General features: G+C 41.4%; 1 protein-coding gene across 10 annotated transcripts; it reads left to right on the top strand.

Annotated features, from left to right (window-relative positions):
• Nucleotides 1-203: 203 nt before the first annotated feature.
• Nucleotides 204-20,185, top strand: XIAP (X-linked inhibitor of apoptosis). 10 transcript variants are annotated; one of them, XM_065077965.1, is made up of 9 exons: nt 204-338; nt 2,597-2,722; nt 8,317-8,501; nt 10,770-11,661; nt 13,204-13,303; nt 15,591-15,669; nt 16,317-16,350; nt 17,210-17,434; nt 18,646-20,185. In XM_065077965.1, the coding sequence occupies exons 4-9, from the start codon at nt 10,803-10,805 to the stop codon at nt 18,837-18,839; spliced, it is 1,491 nt and encodes a 496-aa protein (XP_064934037.1). In that variant the 5' UTR covers nt 204-338; nt 2,597-2,722; nt 8,317-8,501; nt 10,770-10,802; the 3' UTR covers nt 18,840-20,185. The 10 variants fall into 10 exon arrangements, 9 of the variants coding, with proteins under 9 accessions (XP_064934037.1, XP_064934034.1, XP_064934041.1 ...); XR_010475726.1 differs by lacking the exon at nt 8,317-8,501 and having other exon boundaries at nt 17,210-18,473; XM_065077962.1 differs by lacking the exon at nt 8,317-8,501.
• The last annotated feature ends 7 nt before the right edge of the window (nt 20,186-20,192 follow it).

Genomic DNA, 20,192 nt, shown 5'->3' with positions numbered 1-20,192 from the left:
GATGCTGAGGGAGGAGAGGGAGTCTGCGGGCCACGGTGGGGCCTGCGGCACTGAGGGCCGGAGCAGCAGCCGCAGGAGCTGAAGCCGCTGATGCCCGGGGCCCGGCGGCGGGCGCTGCCGCTCTGCGCTTCCCGGCTGTGGCCGCTAGGTGCCGCCCTCCGCCGCGGGGAGCCGGCCCGCCGCGCCCCGCCCCAGCCCGCCGGGGGGCGCTGCTGCCTCGTCGCCGCCGGTCCGCGGCGGGGCCGGAGCGGCTGTCCGGGGCCGCCATTTCCTCGGCGTGCGCTGCGGAGCGGTTCCGGCGGCCGGTGCCGGCAGGAGAGGGACGCGGTGGCGGAGCGGTGAGTTGTGAGGCGGGCGCGGCCGTGGCTGTCGGTACCGCGGCGCGGCGGGCGGGATGCGCTTCCCGGCTGCGCGCTCTGACGGCTCTCGCTGCTCCGGGCAGCTCGGCTGGGCTCCCTGCGCCGGGCAGGGGGCTCGGTCCCTCCGCGCTGCCCGAGGCCCTCCCGCCCCTCACGCAGCCGGTGCCGGGGTCCCCGGGGGCTGTCGGGGGCGCCGCTGCCTCAGGCCTGTCCCGGGCGGCCCTCGGCGGCCGGAGGGGGCGTTGCCATGGGAACGGGCCGGGCTGAGCCCCGGTCGGGGGTGCGGTGCGAGCCGGGCCGGGCTGAGCCCCGGGCGGGGGTGCGGTGCGGGCCGGGTGGGGGTGCGGTGCGGTTCGGGCCGGGCTGAGCCCCGGGCGGGGGTGCGGTGCGGGCCGGGTGGGGGTGCGGTGCGGTTCGGGCCGGGCTGAGCCCCGGGCGGGGGTGCGGTGCGGTTCGGGCCGGGCTGAGCCCCTGGCGGGGGTGCGGTGCGGGCCGGGCCCGGCTGCCCACGGCGAGATCCGCAATCCCCCGCGCTCTGGATTGAACATCGAGTGTTGCATTCGCTTTGCATAAATAAAAGAAAAAATTGCTATGCTAGTATCCACTTTTTGTGCTCGTCTCTGGTTCTTTTGGCATGTTTGAATATTGTTTCCCCTTGCAGATTCTTTTATTTTTTTTTTTTTTAAATAGACTTATCCCATTCTATAATGTCTTTTCTGCTTCTTGTTATTAAAAATGTAGTTTTGTTCAGGTTTTCTATGATAAGAATTAAGTAGTTATTAAGAATTCTGCAGGAAGGAGTTCACTCAGATCCTATGTTATCAGCTGTGATCAGACCTCAGGCCGCTCTGCACAGTGCCCGGGTGTCTATGCTGATCTAGATCTCTTCACCAGTTAGTGTGTTCCTGTCTCTGTGCTACTCTCTCTGATGCTCCTCTCTTCCTGATAGAGACCCTACAAATGGGTGTGAGAACTATTGTCAACCTTGGTAACTTCTGTCCTTTTTAATTTCTATTCATCTGTATCTGCTAGAAGGTATAAATGTGTTCTTGAAACTGCTTTTAGATATTTTTGCAGAACTGCTTTCTTTATCCTTTCATTGCTACAATCTGACTTTGCAATTTTAGGACTTCATGTAGGTAAGTGGGGAGATTTTGTTTCTTAAACGAACGATTAGAAACTACAAGTTCTTAGGGTAGACTGATATGGGAGGAAAAGTGACTAACCAGGGGAAGCACTTTTTTGTCAAATACTTTTTAAATCTAATACCTTAACAAAGAGCAGTATGATATGCATTAACTTAATCTACTCTTTGTTTATTGTGAGATAAATCACTGCGTAACAGAGAAAACAACAATGAAATACTGTCTCTAAGAAAGCAAGTTTTCCTATTATTTGTTGATTAAGCTTTTATTTGCGTATTTTTCACTTTCCTAGGTGCTTCATCTTTCTACCTACTTGATTGCCTTGCAGTTTTCTTTGAGGCCTTTTAAAGAACACCCAGCTACCTCTTTTAAAAGAAAACTTGGCACCTACAGCATTGGCCAAGAAGGGCAAAGGAACAAGTTAATGATTGTTCTGTACCTCCTGTGACCTTGCCCTTCGTAACCAGCAGCACAAGTGAAAGAATTCTGATGGGAGTTGTTGTTTGGCTGTGGGTTTTATTGACTGCGCCCACTGGTACAAGGCAGACTTGCATTTGTTATCAGAACAGTGAGAAAATGTGCGTTCATCTCTCAGTTTTTGAAGTGTGAAGATGAATTTCATTTCAGGTCTCTGTGTGGCTGCGATGGTGTTGTTACTACACCTGCTGCTGGCCTCCCCGGGTGGGTGAGACGGCTGCAGGGAGCTGGAGACTTGTACAAAACCTAAATTATAATCAGATGCGGAATTTCCTAGGAGAGAGAAGGCTGGATTGTTGGATCTTATTCTGTCTGCTGTTAGTCTTTCTCCTTTTTGCCACCCTCTAGTTTTAATTCCAGGATTTTGTTTTGTTCTCTTTGGATCTTCTGGAGTCTCCAATTAATGTCCCGTGCTAGTTTCAGTCAAACATCTGAATTTCAGACTTCCCTTGACCCCAGACTCTTTCAACTTCAAAACACATTTCAGTTTGGATTTCTTGGCCAAAGGATAGAATTTTTTTTATTTTAATCATAGTTTTGGAGTTGTGCCTTTGTAACTGTGCTGAAGGTTATGTGAAGAGGAAGATTTTTAACCTTTGTTTTTTCTGCCAACAGGAATGCAAATATTGAAATTTGTTCTAAAGATTGGCGGAAAACAGAGATGAAACCACTATCTGCTTTGATTAATCTATTACTAAACTCAGCCTGATTGTATACAAATTTCTTGGGGGAAAAACTATTGTAAGTACCTTTTGCATTTGTGTGTTTGTTACAGGAGTTAACAGTGTACAGTCCTTTGCTGCTTTTTCTTTTTCATAGCATGTGGTGTTTCAGAGTTCTAATCCAAAATAGTCTGAACAAGGCAATTGAAAGTCGGGCTCCAGAAATAACAAGGTTTTTGAATGTCACAAAAAAGTAGCTGTGTGTGAAATTTTCCAGTATGGTAAGACTGAAGGCATGCTGCAAACTGGAATTGAATGTCACCCCATCACAGAAAATATCAGTGAAGCTGCACTTACCCTGCAGTTCATTGTCCTTCCCCTTCTGTGTTTCAGGGAGTTTCTTATTAAATAGAAAGGCAAGCAGCGTGTTTTCAATAGGTGCAACTTTCATACTTAACTTTTGGTACTTTAGTTAGAATTAGTCCCCAACTCATTCCAGTTTCCTGAGAAACTTGAAATATGAGGATAGTTTAAGAGAGATTCCAGGTTTACAAGATTGAGTTGTGTGTGTGGAGAAAACAAAAACACAAAAAACCCCACATACGCAAACTCGCCTCATTCTCTAATGGCAAAACATTCATTCTAGTGATACCAGAAAGTATCACGATGCTGCATCAGGCTGCAGTTCTGTGAATGCGAATGATGAGCCCAGCGGCCCTGGTGTGCTCGGGAGCAGTGGCTGGGTGGAAGGGAACACCCTCCCCAGTGGGCACGGCAGAGGTGATGGGCTCTCTGTACTTGTGGTTTGCAAGTTCTTTCTTTAGAATCCAGAAGATTAAGCAGTTTTGCTGTAATATTATGTTGCTGTAGTTACACTTCCATACCATTCTGTCTCCTTGATGAAAGATACCCTCTTTTTCCATCGTTTTCTTCCATTATAAGTTTAAATGATTTGTTACAGGTTGTAACACTGAAAGATGAAGCACAGCTCAAACTTAGGAAAGGAGATGCATCCCAGGGCACTGTAGATTTTGCTAGGCTTTGTGTATGATTTGCTGTTCTATCTAATGTACTCCCGTTGACTGGGTGAATTTTTGTTTCTTGATCCAAAGAGCAGTAACTCAACTTTTAGGGGTTATGTTTCTATAGTGATACGCTTTATGATCATAGATTTAAAGTTTTAGTTAACTCTTCTACTCAATTGTGGACAAAAGCAGCATGTCATTTCCAGTTTTAGGAGGGTAGGAACTGCATATCTTGCATAGCACCCAAAACATATTGATAGACTTTCTTGGATGGAAATACGCTTCAAATTGCACTAAATACAACTTCCAAGCTATTGGAGGAAAAAGTTCTGGAAGTTTACTCTCAGTTGCTTGAGGAAGAACTTGAAGCTAAATCAAATTCTTGTTAATAATACAACAGTTAATGTTCTGAAGTTGAAACATAAAAATTGCATAAAACATAGATTTTTATATCACTTGAATTGTACACCAAAAATCCAGGCATATAATCTAAAAATTAAGAATCTTTTGGAAAATAGATTTTTTCCCCTCTATATGGAATGAAAATATCATTAGGGGATATGGAAAAACTAAATAGGCTGGTATTCTAAAGTGCTGGGGAGAAAAAAGCCAGAAATATAAAAATTATCTTTCACTCTGGTTTGCCTGAAAGGTTACGTACGGAATGTCAATAAGCTTAAATGGTGTAATTCAAGTGACCTTGTAAATAAAAATTGATAGCTGAATCATACACAGACTTCTATATGATTTGCAGAAGTACAGTGCCTTTCATGACAAATATTTCATTATATTCCTGCTTATGCCGTGAATAAAACGTTCATCTTATTGGAACTGCCAGAGGACTTTGAGACCATCAGGATTGCTCCTTTCTGTTTTATAGTTTTGTTTTGGTAGGGAGTTATTTGAGGTCTTGTGCCCTTGGTGTTGGCTCTCCTGCTCTCTACCTTTGGTTTTCTTTCAGTCTCTTTCTCAGTATGTCAGGTTTGGGGTTTGGTAGGGGTTTTCTGTGTTGGTTTTGGGGTTGTTTGTTGTGGTCGGTTGGTTGGGTTGCGGGGCGGGGGGGGGGAAGGGTTGTTTGTTTTGTTTTCATTCCTCCCCACAACTTATTTTTAGGTACTGTCATGTGTAGGCAATTAATTTCAGTGGCAGCAGCTGTCAGAACTAAACCTTGGCTTTATATAGGTTTTCCTGTGTCCAAATTATAAATGCCAACATGTCTTTCACACTTTGCTTCGTACTAAACACTTAGCAAGGTGTGGTAGAGCTAAAATAGCTTTGTCCAGACGTTTAGTCCTTCCTGTTCATTGGTCACTTTGGATAACACTTATTTATACATTCATTAATGGCTCTAATGGATTATGTCTGTTTGACTTTTGACATCTCTGTAGGACCAGCTACTTAGGCTACAGCGTGTCACTTTTTTCTATAGCATCTGGTTTTTACTTCTTCCTTCACATACATACAGCTAAAGTTCTTCTGAAGACATTTATCTTGCAAGTTCACAAAACCAATTTATTTTCTTTCTCTGCCCTCAGCAGATGCACATTTGTCCCACTCTTACCTACTGAGAGCACTGCCATGGGTTCTGTTTATTGCTCTATTCTGTAACCATATGGCTTCTTCAAGAAAACAGTTCTCAAAATGATGTGTTTCTATTAGCCTGGCCATATTTATTTTTAAGGTGGAGAGTGTGTAAAAGTCTTCGGGACTGGAGTTGAGAATTAGGAGGCTCTAGTAGCCTACTATAACCTTGAGCAGCTGACTGACTTCTTGTGATGATAAACCCTGATGGGAGGCTAAGTAGGACCTGTTTGAAAAGCAGACAAATGAAGCTGAGCTGATGGATTTAGGTAAGCCTTGGCACTGAATCAAAAGGCATTGTGCAGATACATACGCTCTTTATAAAATAAGAATAAACCAACCCAAACCTCTTAGCAGAATTGTTTTTAAATGGCCGTTGATACTTGGATGGATGCATGCTAGAATTTGTAAACGCTGTTTAAATAAATCCTATGTTTCTTGTGTTTTTAATCTTTACACTTGCAGCTCGCAGCATGCCGCTTGCTTGATCTAATTGCGGCTGAGCAGGCACAGAGTGAAATTCGGCGAAGTGACATGTGCATAACCTGTGTGTCAGCTGGTACAGTATGTTCTGTTTGATGCTTAGTTGGTGCACTGCTCTCACATTTCAAATGCAGTCAACAATAAACACTAACATCCCTCTCATAGCACGGCAAGCAGCAGCCGCCCCGTGTTTCTGTACCCTTGGTCAGGAACATGAGGCTGCGCAAGGCGCTTTCTGACTTGGCGGTCACTGCCAGGCTTGTCATGTGGAAGGATTAAAAATAACTCCTTATAATGCCAATCTGGTTTAGGATTAAGGATGGAAATAATCATGTCTAATAAAATATACCTGGAATAGAAAAACAGGTTCAGTACTTTTCCTTTGAAGCATTTCAGATCTAGGTAATGCAATGATGATGTATTTTTGCATCAAATCATACTTGTTAATATTTTAAGATCTGAATTGAATATGTTTGGCTTGAAAAACCACAGTACAGTTTTGCATTTCATATACATTAATGTTTTTGCTATAAATTATTTATTTTTGCTTCTGAAACTTACTCAATAGACTATATAAATTGGTGTTTTAACTTGAAAGTGGGAGGTGTCTTGTGACAAATACCTTCAGATGTTTAAAAGCAGGATTAAATGTGGCTCAGCTTAGAAGTCTTTCAGGCTAAAATAGTCTTTGTTCACTCACTGCATGTATAACAAAATATTTAATGCTTCAGTAATAGTTAAAAAAATATCCTGGGTATTACAATTCAAGATAAATTCTAACATTTCTGGACCTTCTACTTTTAATTCATATGTAGTTAATTAAATCTATGCAGAAAGGCTTAATTAACTTCCATATACATAAAGTATATTCTCTGAACTCAGGTTTGGTGCTGGCACATATTGTAAAGGCTTGTGCACCTGTCTTAGTTGGCTACTTTTTATTAATATGTGTTTGTTCGCCATAATCATTCAAAAACATATCTGCAGTTATTTTTCTTCTGCAGTGAATGTTCGAGAGCTGTTACGGTGCAGGTTATTGTTTCCAGTCATTACTCCGACTAACTGGAGTGAGGCAGCTGTTAAAATACCTGTGTAGAAATACTATTCCAAAGCTAGTTCTAATTTCACACTTTGAACAGTTGCTTTTGACAGTCATTTGAGACAGAAGTAATTGATATTGCATTTAAAGTAGGAGTGATGTTGTGTTTAAAGCAGTATTTACACAGGCAAAGTGTTTGCCTCAATGCTTAATAAGTTTATTAATGTCTTTTTCTCTTAAATAAAATTATACTGAACTGTAAACCAACTGTGTTTAGAGGGGCTGTCATAAATGGTGTGGTTGATGTAACTGGAAACAGTTACTTCATATTAAAGAACTGATGTGTGGTGATCAGACCTCACTACTTGCTTTTCTTTTGGTATGTGCTTTTCACGCTCTTTTGATTGTGAGGATTGAAATCATTGCTAACCTCCAGAGAATCCAACAGAGCAAGTATTGCGATTATGGCCACATCGAGGGCATATTTTTTTTAATTCATTGTGGTAACAGAAGCAGTATTGGAGTGTTTGTAGCACTGTGATTCCCATTGCAGTTGAGGGTAGTACAGGTACTGAATTTGGGGTAGTTCTGTTGATTAAAAGTAATCAATAACACTGAAAAAGAACGTCTCAGTTAACCAATTATAATCTCCATCCTGATTTCTAATATTTCAGTTTAGTCTTTGATCCTCTTCCTTCCTTTGTGTCTTTGCTCGAGTGTTTCCTTCTCAGTTCGCTGGTGTCATTAAAACACACAAACATCTTTCCAGGAAACACCAAAAGGCTCAGTAGAGTAAATGGAGTAAAACCAGTACAAAGTGATTTCAGTAACAGTTTAAAACTCATGCTGTTATTTCCGTTAGGAAAGTCTGTCATATGTGAGGTGTAGCCACCTACGGGATATTGAGTTCTGCAGCCCCTATTTTTAAAGGTGAGAAGTTGTTTTGGGAGCAGAGGAGAAATGCACAATTAAACATTATATGTTTATCGGCACTCTGAAAATGAAGCCTGCTTTAAAAGAAGTGGGGTCTTTGGAATGAAATTATGTGAAAAGTGGATATTTAGCAATTGCAATAAATAAAAGTTTTTGGAATTTTCAGCTTATTTACTAAAAAAAGTACCAGAAAAGTACGGAAGACCCAGGCTTGTTCATGCAGCATTAAGTGTGATTTGAGGATCATGCCTGTCAGAGGGCACTGGAGCATCTGGGCCTTACTTAAATTATAGTATTTGTTCATATTGCTTTGGTAAAATATCTTCTTTAGCTTATGAAAAAAGTCTTGCTGTAAGCAGTGCATTCATGTTATAATGAAGTGTCATATATGCACCTGGTATATATTAGTCAATTTTTCATTCTTTGTGCGTAAGACGGTGCTGCATCAGACTTTTCTTTTTAAAATGACGGACTTTAAGATGAGTTCTGATAATGGAGCAGTTAAGTGGTGCTTAAAACAGAACCTCTAGATAGTTTACAAGAAGTGGGGCATAATTAATTCTGTCTCTTACCAGGTTTTTTTAACTTCATGTGTCATGGTCATCGTTGTAGGATGTGGTCACCGCATATGGCACGAGGAACACAAAAAGCACAAACCAAGGGTGCTGTTTGTCGGCAGTGAATTCTGGAGATGTGTCAGGCTTGACCCTTGGTCTGTCTGTACCCCGGGTTTCACTAAGGACAGGGAGGGGGCGTCACGGAGGGAGCCTGAGCAGATCCTCTCTGATTTGCCACAGGTACTTCGTATGCAACAGATCAAAAGGGGATGTAGCAGCTCTGTTCTGTTTTTAAAGCAAATGTAATTTTTAAAAAAGTTAATATGTAAGCATTTAATAGGATGAGTTATTTTTCCACTGTTTCTGAAATCCCTTCTATGTAAGTAAAATATTGATACATTAAAAGTATATGCATTTGTTCTGGTTTTCCAACATGTGTTTTGAAAAGGACTCTAAAAGGTTCAAGGTAGGTTTTGTTTGTCTTCTTGTAGAAAGTCTTCTAGGCGTGCGGATCCGAAAATTAGTTTGCAGCTAATGATATTTGAGTAATACAGATTGTTTTATGAATGCAGTGTGGTAATGACGATAGACCCACAAGGTGGCTTAAGGTCTCTACAGAAAGACTCTTAAAGGATTTAAAATAACATCTTAAAAGGAAATAAACGTGCACTTTTAAACTTTTGTTATGAAAACTGTTTTCAATACACACATATATTAAAAATATGTATTGTGACAGCTTTCTTATTACTACATGCAATTACTGATTGATTTCTTTTTTTCCCCCTTCAAAGTCAAAACAAGAATATAGGTCAGATTTGTAGGTCAGTCAATGTAATTTATTCAGAAGCTATTTTTTTAATTTGCTAAGCTAAACCAGAAGACGGTATAATTTCTAGTGTCATTACATTAGTCCTGAGCTGCCTTAGAGAAGGAGTTGAAGCCGGTGCTCAGAAGTGGTCTTGTATCCGTGATTACGTGGGGCGAGGGGGCTGAGTCTCTGACGTCGTGCTTTCTCAGCCTTCGTGTAGGTTAATTATCTCTGTGTTCTGGGCAGAGGATGCAGCTGTCCTGCAATGGGCGCTCATTTCAATTTTCCCCTCCCACTTCTGAAGTTCAAAAAAAAGGTTTTGTCCTTCCCCTTCAAGCTAAATCTGGTATTATATAAGGAATTATTGTAGTTGTAACATCTGCGTGGATCTTACAGATAGTATAATCAATATTAATGCAGCTATTGGGGAAACTAAATTTTTGCTTGATGGCCTACTTTATGAAGGTGAGGACTGGAAATAGATATATTTCAGGATTCGCATAGAAAATGGAGGAGGACACTTGTTCAAATAAATACGTATTCTGTTCTTCCTTACATGAATTTCTTCTTGCTAATTACTGAATTATATTGCTTTGTGCCGAGAAGCCCCTTTGGGCAGTCTTATAATAGTTTAATTTACCAGTTAATAAAGGAATAAGTCTGAGATGTGTATCAGCAGTAGCCTGTGCTTTACCCAAGACTTTCTAAGTCAATATCACTGCACTTGTCAGGGCAAGAGATGAATTGAATGTGCTCTGACTTCATCCATCTTGGGGTCAAGGCGACACCGACGTCAGTTTGTGGCTCTTGCGCAGGACCGAGTTTTTCTTTTATCCTGGTGAAGGAAGGGGCTTGTCCGAGGGCTCGGGCAGGGCAGCGGTCGGTGCTCGCCCTGGGGAGGTGTAGGCAGGGCTTGTGACGTGGCCGGGTGAGCGGCGCTGGTGGCAGAGGCACGGGGCCCTGTGGTAGTGCGGGAGCGGGGAGCAGCGCCGTGGGCACGAGCGCCAGGGCTGGGGTCCCGCACTCGGAGCGGAGGAGCCGCGCGCAGCTCTTCGGAGAGATACCCCAGTGAAACGTCTGAGAGTTTATTTCACGAGATATTCTGCTGAAGTGAAAACCGGCGTGTGTCTTTACAGTGGAAGTCCGAAGGCTTGTTTATTTTTGATGGTTTCGCCAGTTGATGCTCATCTGTAAGTGAGCTTGCTGGTCATAGCTCTATTACGGGGAAAAATAAAGATAGTTGTGTTTCAGAACTGGGCTGTAAATTCTTGCAAATGTGCTCTGGCTTAGATCCGTGTTTTAAATCCAGTAACTTCATATTTCATGTTTGGAAGCCTTTTGGCAGCGTTTTGCCCAGAGCTTTTGTTAAACATTTTGTTGATTTCATTCTTGCAGTGTTTGTTTGTTGAGAAGTGCTTTTAAAGCTGTAAATGTATAAACCTATGTGTTTTCCAGGTAAATTGTTATTGGCCTGTGAAACTTCATGACCTTCCTGCCTTTCTTTATGGATGTTTTTTTTGCTTTAATTTTGTTTTCAATGTCCTGGTGTTTGCGTGGTGGGGGGGCAGGCAGGGGCGAGATGGAAGAGGAAGAGCCATTATTTTAAGACATAAAGGATGGCTAGTTTAGTTTAGCCAGTTTCCAGGCTTGCATGTGGGTTTGAATTCTTCTGTCTGTGAAGACGTTTATTCTTTGTTTAGGAAGTCCAAGAGGAGACCCCTACATATGAAGAGATGACGTGTAATGGCCCGGATAAGTCAGAAGCTTGTGCCAGTTCAGACGCTGACTCTGACCAGGAATGGGCGCAGGAGCGCTACCGACTGGGGACTTTTGCGGAATTTCCGCGTGGCTGTCCGGTTTCGGCATCGGCGCTGGCACGAGCTGGCTTTGTTTATGCTGGAGAAGGCGACAAAGTGAAGTGCTTCAGTTGCCATAAAACCGCTGAGGGATGGGCGCCTGGGGATTCCGCGATCGAGAGGCACAGGAAGCTTTCCCCAAATTGCAAATTTATTACCGAATCTACTTTTCTGGAAAATAACATACATCCTGTCGCCCAGAACTGCCAGCACAGAACTGAAAATGGTTCCGGTAATTCGGGCCTCCCACATGCGCTGGATGACTCATCTGATGTGGAGGCAGATTACCTTCTGAGGACTAGGCAGGTTGTGGATATGTCAGATACCCTCTATCCTAAAAACCCTGCCATGTGCAGTGAAGAAACCAGATTAAAGTCTTTTCACAGCTGGCCCCTCAATGGGCAGTTGACTCCAAAGGAATTGGCTAGTGCTGGATTCTATTATACAGGTGTTGGTGATCAAGTGGCCTGTTTTTGTTGTGGTGGAAAATTGAAACAGTGGGAACCCAGCGACAGAGCTTGGTCAGAACACAAGAGGCATTTTCCCAAATGCTTTTTTGTCCTGGGCCGGGATGTTGGAAATCTTCCATGTGAAGAAGGGAGGAGTGGTCTGAACAGCGGAGAGCATCCAAGGAATCCATCTATGGCAAATTATGGAAGACGTTTACAAACGTTTTTAACTTGGGTATATCCTGTTGACAAGGAGCAGCTTGCTGAAGCTGGGTTCTATAGCATAGGTAAGTCAGACCTTAAAATGACTAGTATATTTTACAGATAAATTTTATATGAATACCTGTTTAATTAAGAAAAATAGGCTTTTTTTTATTCTAATGTGGAATGATTTGCCAGAATTTCTTGATAGTGTAAACTACTTTTCACAGTTCTTGGGTAAACTGATCTACATTATATCAAGTATTTTTAATAGCAAAGTATAAAGTGGGTCAAGTTCATTTTTAGCAGTAAAACAGCAAAGCACGTTTTCCTTGCCTGCTAAAGCCCTCATAATACATCTTTCATAATGACAGTTATTGAAATTAGTGTTTTTTAAATGAAGTGCTGTCCCAGCTGTCTGCCTCGGGTCTAAGGAGTGGGTTGCAGCCCATACCAGAGCCCACAAACAAGACAGCCCAGGTTGTGTGCCGTTTTATTTAGATAACATGTGTTTGCACTGCCATAGCACTCAGACAGCTGAACAGCAAATACTACCTGCCGTAAAAGCTTTGTGATGACAGTGACTGCGGTGGAAGAGCTTTTACTCTTAGACGTGTGGAGTTTGATTTGGATAAGACTCCCGACATCTTTGCGCGTTGGTTTCCCAAGTCTATTGACTTGCACGGTGCCGTTAAAGCTCTTGGAAGTTCCTTCACTGAGACATGTGGTACAAGTGCAAAGTGTTGCTCTTCCTCAGTCACAAAGAAAAGAAAAGGGGATTATCCAGGATAACTTCTTGCTCTCGTCTTAATTAGTTTCTCTCCTAGTACCTCTTGGAAGAACTGATTCCATTTGTTTTACTTGTGGCCATAAATAAAACCTTCGATATGTTGCTATATGGGTGATACATGAGTGGGCAACCTAGGGAAAAGAAGCTTCTTTAACAAGCAATATTTGTAGCCAGTAGCACTGTTTTTATTGATTTCTTCTTGGAGTCCTACAAGTCCCCAGCTTCCCACAGCCACGGGAGACCTGTGCTGTGGAGCTGCACTAAACGGACACCAGCATATCGGACCCAGTGGCTGTTCAAGCGATTTCTGTGAAAACTCTTTCCCGTGGCCTGAGAGTGATTTAAGTCTGTAGGAAAAAACTATCCATAGCTCGTCTCGTTTCAATAAACACAATATCTAAGCAGTTTCTGGCACATCTCCGATTACAGTAGGCGTAGTGCTGGAACAGAGCGCGCAGCTGTGCTGCTGCACAGAGCCCATTGCTCTGGGTGCTGAAATGGAGCACTGAAGGGCACAGGAACGCGGGGGCTTTGTGGCACGCTGCGTCACGGTTTGTTTACCAGTGCGTTGAGCTATTTGAGAATAGATGATTCTTAGCTTTTGCTTTTTATCTGTATAATTACTCCTTGAGTAAAATTCAGGATATTTCATGTGACTCACATTTTGTATTTTTTTAGGCTTATGGCTCTCCTAAACATTTGTTTCCATCCATCTTGAAAATGGAGTTCATTTTAATTGATTACCAATTGTAACTAAAATTTTTCTTAACGCTTCAGTTGAAAACTTATTGTTATGCCTGCTAGAAGTAGGTAACTTGATTTTCGTGTGCTTCCTCAGGTAATGGTGATCATGTTGTGTGTTTCCACTGTGGTGGAGGATTGCAAGAATGGAAGGAAAATGAAGACCCATGGGATCAACATGCCAAATGGTATCCTGGGTAAGGTATTTTTTTACTGGTTTATTATTGCATGTCTAAGGGTTTGTTTTTTTTTACAGTATGTTACATTTTAATGACAGAGCGTACTAATAAAGGTTTCAAAAGGTTAACTATGGCTGAGGATAGTTTAGATTTATTAAAATAACTTCATTTTTTTCTTTAGTTGCCCTCTTCCATTCCTTCCTTCTTCATTTTTGCCATGTAGGCACCACAGGAATATTAGTTATCTTCCATGGTTTGTTTTTTCCTTTTCAATAAGTAAAAAAGATTTTAAGGAATTTTTGCATGGGATCCTTATTTCTGTTGTTCCATCTGTTCTGCCTTCTGTAGTCCCGCTATTGTTATGTATAACCATCAACATATGCTTTAGTGTTATATCAGAGGCCTCAAAAGAGGAGATGAACCTGATGTCTGTGGGAGAGGCAGAGGGCGGTCTGCAGGGGGTGGGAAGGAGAGCTGAATCCCAGGAGGCCGAGGGCACACCGAACTCATGGCAGCTGATCAGTCCCAAAGGTGGGCCTGAAATTGTACCTTCTTACTAACTTTATTTTGAAGTCAGTGTTGTTTGCACGCCAGCGTGTTTGTAGGAATTATTAAAGGGATGAGGAGACTTCTGTGTCTGGACTTAACTGCTGTCTTGGGTAGCAGACCTGTGAAGTTCTGTGAATATGTATTCAATATTGTTCTTTTTTCTTCCTCCTCCAAGCACTACATTCTAAGTGTTATTTTAATGGCCTCATACATGTCAAAGTTTGTAACTTCTGTCAGGATACAAAGTGACTGAACTTCTGCCACAACAAACCTGTTTGCGCAAACAAACATGAAGAGTCAGTCAGTGGTGGTATTGAATACAAAACATACTCGTGCATAACTTTAAAGGGTTGAGGATTCCAGACCCAGAAGCAGTTTTTAGAAAGACTGCCGGTGTTGTCTAAAATCTGTCTTGAGGAAAGGAGGGAAAGTATATCACTCACTTTTTCTTACAGGTGAATAAAAGCTGTTCAAGTACAAAGACTTAGTTACTTGTAGAACATTGATAAAATCAATGTATTTTATGCGTTAGCTGCCAAATTTGTCTTCTGTGGTGGAAAGCCTTCTGGCAGTTAGTATTTGTGCATCAGCTGATCCTTGTGTCAGCAGTGGTACAGGCAGCTTTTAATTGTTAGCCTCTGCCGCTAGAGCTGCCATTCCAAGTTTTTGGCTTGGTGTGGTGAGTGGTTAAGATGCATATTCTTGCTACGTTTCACTCCTCCTTATATGAGTTTGATATTTGGTTTAGGTTGCTTAAAGGATGTCAGATCTGACGATTTTCTCTCAGGTCATTAACTGTGGTACGTGGAGCGTGTTTGCACGTGGGCTCCCTGGGCAGCGTACAGTCTGTCCCCATGGGCTGCTGAGGGTGAAGCAGCTGCTGAAGAGAAACAGCTACTGCATTCTGCAGCCCTGCTGGTAGGGAGAGCTCAGCCCAGTGGCTGCGACTGCTTGGAAAATAAAGCAAGCATGCAGGGCACCTGGCTGGCCAGTGGCTGCTTTTCTGGGATTGCAAAAGACTAAAGGAACCACCATTTTAACATGATGTTTGTTTTTCACTGGAGTCTTTACTTTTATAAATCTGTGGCATCAGCTGTCATGGCAAACGACTTTGGCTTTCCGTTTCACCAAAAATGCCATAAAAAGGAAGTGGAGCATCTCCCTTATGAGCAAAGGCTGAGGGAGCTGGGGCTCTTGAGCTTGGAGGAGACTGAGGAGTGGCCTCATTAATGTTTACAGATATCTAAAGGGTGAGTGTCAGGAGGATGGAGCCAGGCTCTTCTCAGTGACAACCAGTGACAGGACAAGGGACAATGGGTGCAAACTGGAACACAGGAGGTTCCACTTAAATATGAGAAGAAACTTGTTCCCGATGAGGGTGGCAGAGCCTGGCCCAGGCTGCCCAGGGAGGTTGTGGAGTCTCCTTCTGTGCAGACATTCCAACCCGCCTGGACACCTTCCTGTGTAACCTCATCTGGGTGTTCCTGCTCCATGGGGGGATTGCACTGGATGAGCTTTCCAGGGCCCTTCAACCCCTGACACTCTGTGCCAATGTGACAGATAAGTACTGCTGAAGTGATTCTGGTGTCTTTAGAAATGTTTAAATGATGTTACTGACATTGCTGACATCACATAGAAAGCTTGTTTTGAAATTTCTCGATGTTTAGTCAATGTAGCAAAGCTTTCAAAAGTTACATAATCAATATTTGTTTCCTGCTTATGCAGCTTTATTATAACTAAATATTTTCATTTATAGGTGCAGATTTGTGATAAAAGAAAAGGGGCTAGAATTTATAAATAATGTTCACTTAAGAGATGGATGTGGGGATTCAACAGTAAGTACCTTGCTTATTAATCAGACATAATTTTGTTAAAATAGAAAACAATCTTAATATAATTTTCATATGAAGTTACTCTTCTAATTATCTGCACATCGTTAGTCCTCCTGCTGCTTCTTTCATTGGCAGAAAGTGAACAACATTGAAGTGTGTTGTGGTTCTGTCATGTAGGGTTTATAGTTATCACAGTTCTCCTTAGCTGGGTTCTGGATTTCGGGTGTAGGGAGCCTTGTGTGTGTTGTCTGCTTGGTATTGAACAAGTGCTGTTGTTTTATAGCCTGGGAACCTAAGGTTTATGATCAATAATTCCCTTATTCAAGTGTAGTAGATAATTTTTCTTGTTGGTAGAGCGTTGTTAAACACGTATATAGTCACTAAAAAGTAAACCCAATGTTATTTTAGAACTCTTCAATAGACTAAGAATTGTGTACATATGATTATAGCAAAGATGGGTTAAAATGAAAATTTAAAACAATATGAAAGACATACCAAACTGCTCCCTTTGCAGTTGTTCCGAGCGGATTTAATAGTTTCAGTCAATAAAATAACTGAGATCAAATGGTTATTTTCTGTCTTGTAGCTGTACAAGTTTCCTTTTATCTTCTGCAAAACGGTAATTTTGTCTATTTGTATTTCACTTTTAGACAGAAGCTGCTGAAGGGACAATACTTCCTAAAGGTATCTGTTCAGGAGAAAAAGCCAAACCCAAACAAACACACCACACTGCACGCCTCCCCAGCTTGGAATTTCTGTATTTGCACGTATAGTAAAGGAAATGATTAATTTTAACAATAACTTTAGTACATTTTAAAATAAAACATGACAGGCAAATTGTTGGGTGGTACTCTTGCATTGCTTCATTGCTTCTAGTCAACTGTGGAATGAATTTTATTTCTATTAGGGAGCATCTAATCATGGTCGGATAAATATTGTAAAGATTGTAAACCATGGAAAAAGTACATATAGGATGCAGTCCTGTCTTTATAGCTCTTAAGTGAGCATCAAGCATCAGTAGTGCTGTGGGATGAATGTTATAGAATACTGAAATGAAACAATCACTGGTGCTTTTAAGGAGGCAGGAGGAACTGGTCTGTCCGATAGCAAGGAGCAGGATGCTGAGCAAGCTGAACAGCTCATTATATGTTCCAGTGTTGCGCTTTCCTGCACTGTGTTTCACAAATACCGAGCGATAGAAAGCCAAGACAGTTAGGAGGGTAGAAGGAATGCAGTCAAGCAGCTTCATTCCAGGGAATGATAGTTGTTGCTAGTAAGAGTGGTCACACAAAACCTATTTTAGACATCTTATTTATGAGAGTGAAAGGTTAAAATGTTTGCTTTTTGAACAATCTTGTTAGAAACCAGTAATGTTATAAATAACTGGAAGTTTTTACAACTAGCAAAATTCTCAAATTAGAAATATAGTTCCTTTGCCTAGATATTTGCAAAGGTGTCTTAGAGTACTATAGTGAATACTGTCCAACAATCAGATGCATCCTTGTTGAAGTGTTTTATTGTTTTTGACTTTTTTTTGTTTTAGATTATCTCTTACAGAATCCTTTGGTACAAAGTGCCATAGACATGGGTTTCAGTTTGTCTGAGATTAGGAGCACCATGGAAAAGAAATTGCAGATGTCTGGAGAAAGTCACACATCTGTTGGGGAGCTGGTAGCAGACTTAAGTGCTCAGAAAGAAAATACAAGGGAAGAACAACCAAATGAAATCCCAGTTGAGGAAAATGAGCTTGTTCAGTTACAAAACCTCTGTGTGTACTTTCATTTCAGCTCTTTAGTCTATGGAATATATCTTATTGTTATCTGTAAAATAAGTAGTATTTGTACCTCAAAAGTGTATGATATTGAAATAGTAGTCTAGTGTGCTTCTAGAAAAGGTTATACATGCTACTTAAGGTCAAAATTATTGTGACAATGACTTTTAAAATTAAAAGCAGGGTTCACTATAGATGTCAGGACTGGTGGCAAAATGACATGGACACAGCAACGTGCTGTCAAATATTCAGTATAATCAAAATGAAAAATCTTAGGAGGGGATTCTTTATTTTTCAGTATAAAATTTTGCATGGGACAGAAGCACTTTCCTTCTTGGCCAATAAGAGCAAGTATCCTTGTAGATGGTGTTTGTTTCCAGCTGTTCCAGCTGTGCTGGGACATGCGCGTTCTGCTCGGAGCCATTGTGCGCTCTGCAGACAGAGCAAACCCAACATTTCTCACTCGGGACACTTTAAGACAAGCACATGGGTGAATTCACAGGGAGGGAAAAGGCCGTCTGGTTGGCGTGATAGGCAAAAAACGTACCAGCCCACTCTTCCTAACGAGATTTTAAATTGACGTTATGGGGGAAAAGAACTTGCGATGAAGCCAGACGTGATTTTTGTGGCTGGCTGTGCAGGGTGTTCCCGAGTGGCAGGACAAGGTGTTGGAAGTTTGCGTTTTCAAATGGGGCAACTGGAATAACAAAGAGCTTGTGTACAATGCAAAATTGATTCTTTCTGTATCACAACTGATAAAGCTTTTGAAGCACAGGCATTTTGAAAACAGGCAGGGAAGGAAATCACATCCTCATTCTTTTAATTGGGGAAAAAAACCCCTCCAAATTATTTAACCAGTATCAATGAGCCTTTCTTGCACCTTCCGCGCAGGTTTTGGGAGTTGTCAATGGGAAGTCCGTGAAAAGAACGGTTCCTGATTGAAATATGCATATCCTAAATTCTATAGGTATTTCGAGCTCCTGCGAATACAGAGAGCTGAATTCCCTTCTGGTGTTTTCCTGGGAGCTGTAATGAGGTGGGGAAGGAGGAGGAGGATTCCATGCTGTAGCTTGGTTTCCTACCTCTTGTAATTTTTTTTGCCTTTTAAAGCTGTGATCTTTAAATCATATGAAGAGAACCTTGTCTTTGTGTGTAAAGTTCAATGATATTACGTATGTTAACTTGCATTGTGTGTTTATTTTCCTTAGATCTCAGTACTGAAGAGAAGTTAAGACGCTTGCAGGAAGAAAAGCTTTGTAAAATCTGTATGGCTAAGAACATATCAGTTGTCCTCATTCCCTGTGGTCACCTAGTTGCCTGTAAGGAATGTGCTGAAGCAGTTAATGAATGTCCTCTGTGTCGTGCAAATATTATGAAAAGGCAGGAGATTTTTATGTATTAGTGAAATATACAGCACTGTGGATGCAAACATTTCCTGCTTTATTGCTTTAAATATAAGTTATGTAATGTCAAAAACTAAGTTAATTCCAGGACGTAATCATATGGCAGTATTTAGATTTTTCTGCTATCAATCTCTAAATACATTTTAACATGTTAAATTATTTTTCTTAAGTGATTCTTTTTTGTATGTAAAAGCCAATACTGAAAGGCAAATATTTATATTCTGTAACTTCAATTTCCAGACCTGATGTGGGAAAGCCTGGGTAATGCAAAGCTTTATTTATGTGATCATTCCTTTGCTTCGCTTTGCTAGGACCCTGTGTGACTGACGTTTATGCAAATACAGCTGTATAAAGAGTCGGCCCTATATAAAATTTGTAAATAAGTGAATTTAAAAAATATTTTATACAGGTGTATTGTATCTGAGATTTTATCTTCTCAAAAACGTTGTGTAAGATTGAAAATGTTTGCTTCTGCAACTTTGGTTGTGACAATTCAGAGACTGCAGGGCAAGCCGCTGCTGGAAGATTTCACCTTACGCGTGTCGCTGCTGTGATGAAGTTTGTCTGGTTTGATGTAGGATTCCTGTCCCCCCCTTTTTTCTGTTTAGATGTATAAATTGGCTTCAGTAGATTGGTTTTAGCTGTCTGGTTTTGGCAGCAATGCCTCTGTATATAAAATGTATATTCTCTTGAAAGAGAATAGAAACGGAGGAGATTTGATGTCCCTTGTGCCCTTCATGAAGAAGCGGCCTCAGTCTAAAATTCCCTCCCAGCACAAAAAGCTGTTCATTGGTTGACTTTTTGTTCTTCTGTGCTTATTTTGAATATTTAGCATTATCCCAAGTCACTTGTCTGCTGAAGCTTTGAGGTGCTTTTGTTTGACTAGTTTTTCATAAAAACTCTGTCTCCATGAAGATGCTTCTTTAGCAATCCACCAGTAATGTTAGAAACACTTCATTTTTGTTCGTGTCGGTTTGCAGCACTGAAATTGAAGAGTTGAGAACCGTTCTAGTGAGAGTCACCTTAAAATAGTTAATGAAATATTTACTACCAGGCTGTTCCTCAATTCTCCAAAAGGTATCACAGCTTTATGCTCAAGTACAGCTGCTTGACAATCGCTCTCATTATGTAACTTCCTTATTTTGTGGAGCTACTCGTGTGTTCTGTGTATATATTTGTATCTTTAAGTCTTACACACTAGTATATTTAGAATATACAGAATATAGTTTTTCACACGATCAAAGTTTAATGTCTACTTTTTCTATTTTTTTAAATATGTGCTGTGATTATATGCTGGTGTAATGTTATGAATAGTTAAAATAAAGTGCAACCCAGTCGTTCCTGATCAGCAT

The sequence above is a fragment of the Columba livia genome, chromosome 12 (genome assembly GCF_036013475.1).
Source record: "Columba livia isolate bColLiv1 breed racing homer chromosome 12, bColLiv1.pat.W.v2, whole genome shotgun sequence".
Classification (NCBI taxonomy): domain Eukaryota; kingdom Metazoa; phylum Chordata; class Aves; order Columbiformes; family Columbidae; genus Columba; species Columba livia.
Note: the sequence above shows the minus strand (reverse complement) of the source record. Positions and strands in the feature narration are given on the sequence as shown.

Coding starts and splice junctions, on each gene's coding strand:
- XIAP (XM_065077962.1), top strand. CDS start 10,803: ATGACGTGTAATGGCCCGGATAAGTCAGAAGCTTGTGCCAGTTCAGAC. Junction 13,304..15,590: donor CATGCCAAATGGTATCCTGG/GTAAGGTATTTT, acceptor TTTCATTTATAG/GTGCAGATTTGTGATAAAAG. Junction 15,670..16,316: donor ATGGATGTGGGGATTCAACA/GTAAGTACCTTG, acceptor TTTCACTTTTAG/ACAGAAGCTGCTGAAGGGAC.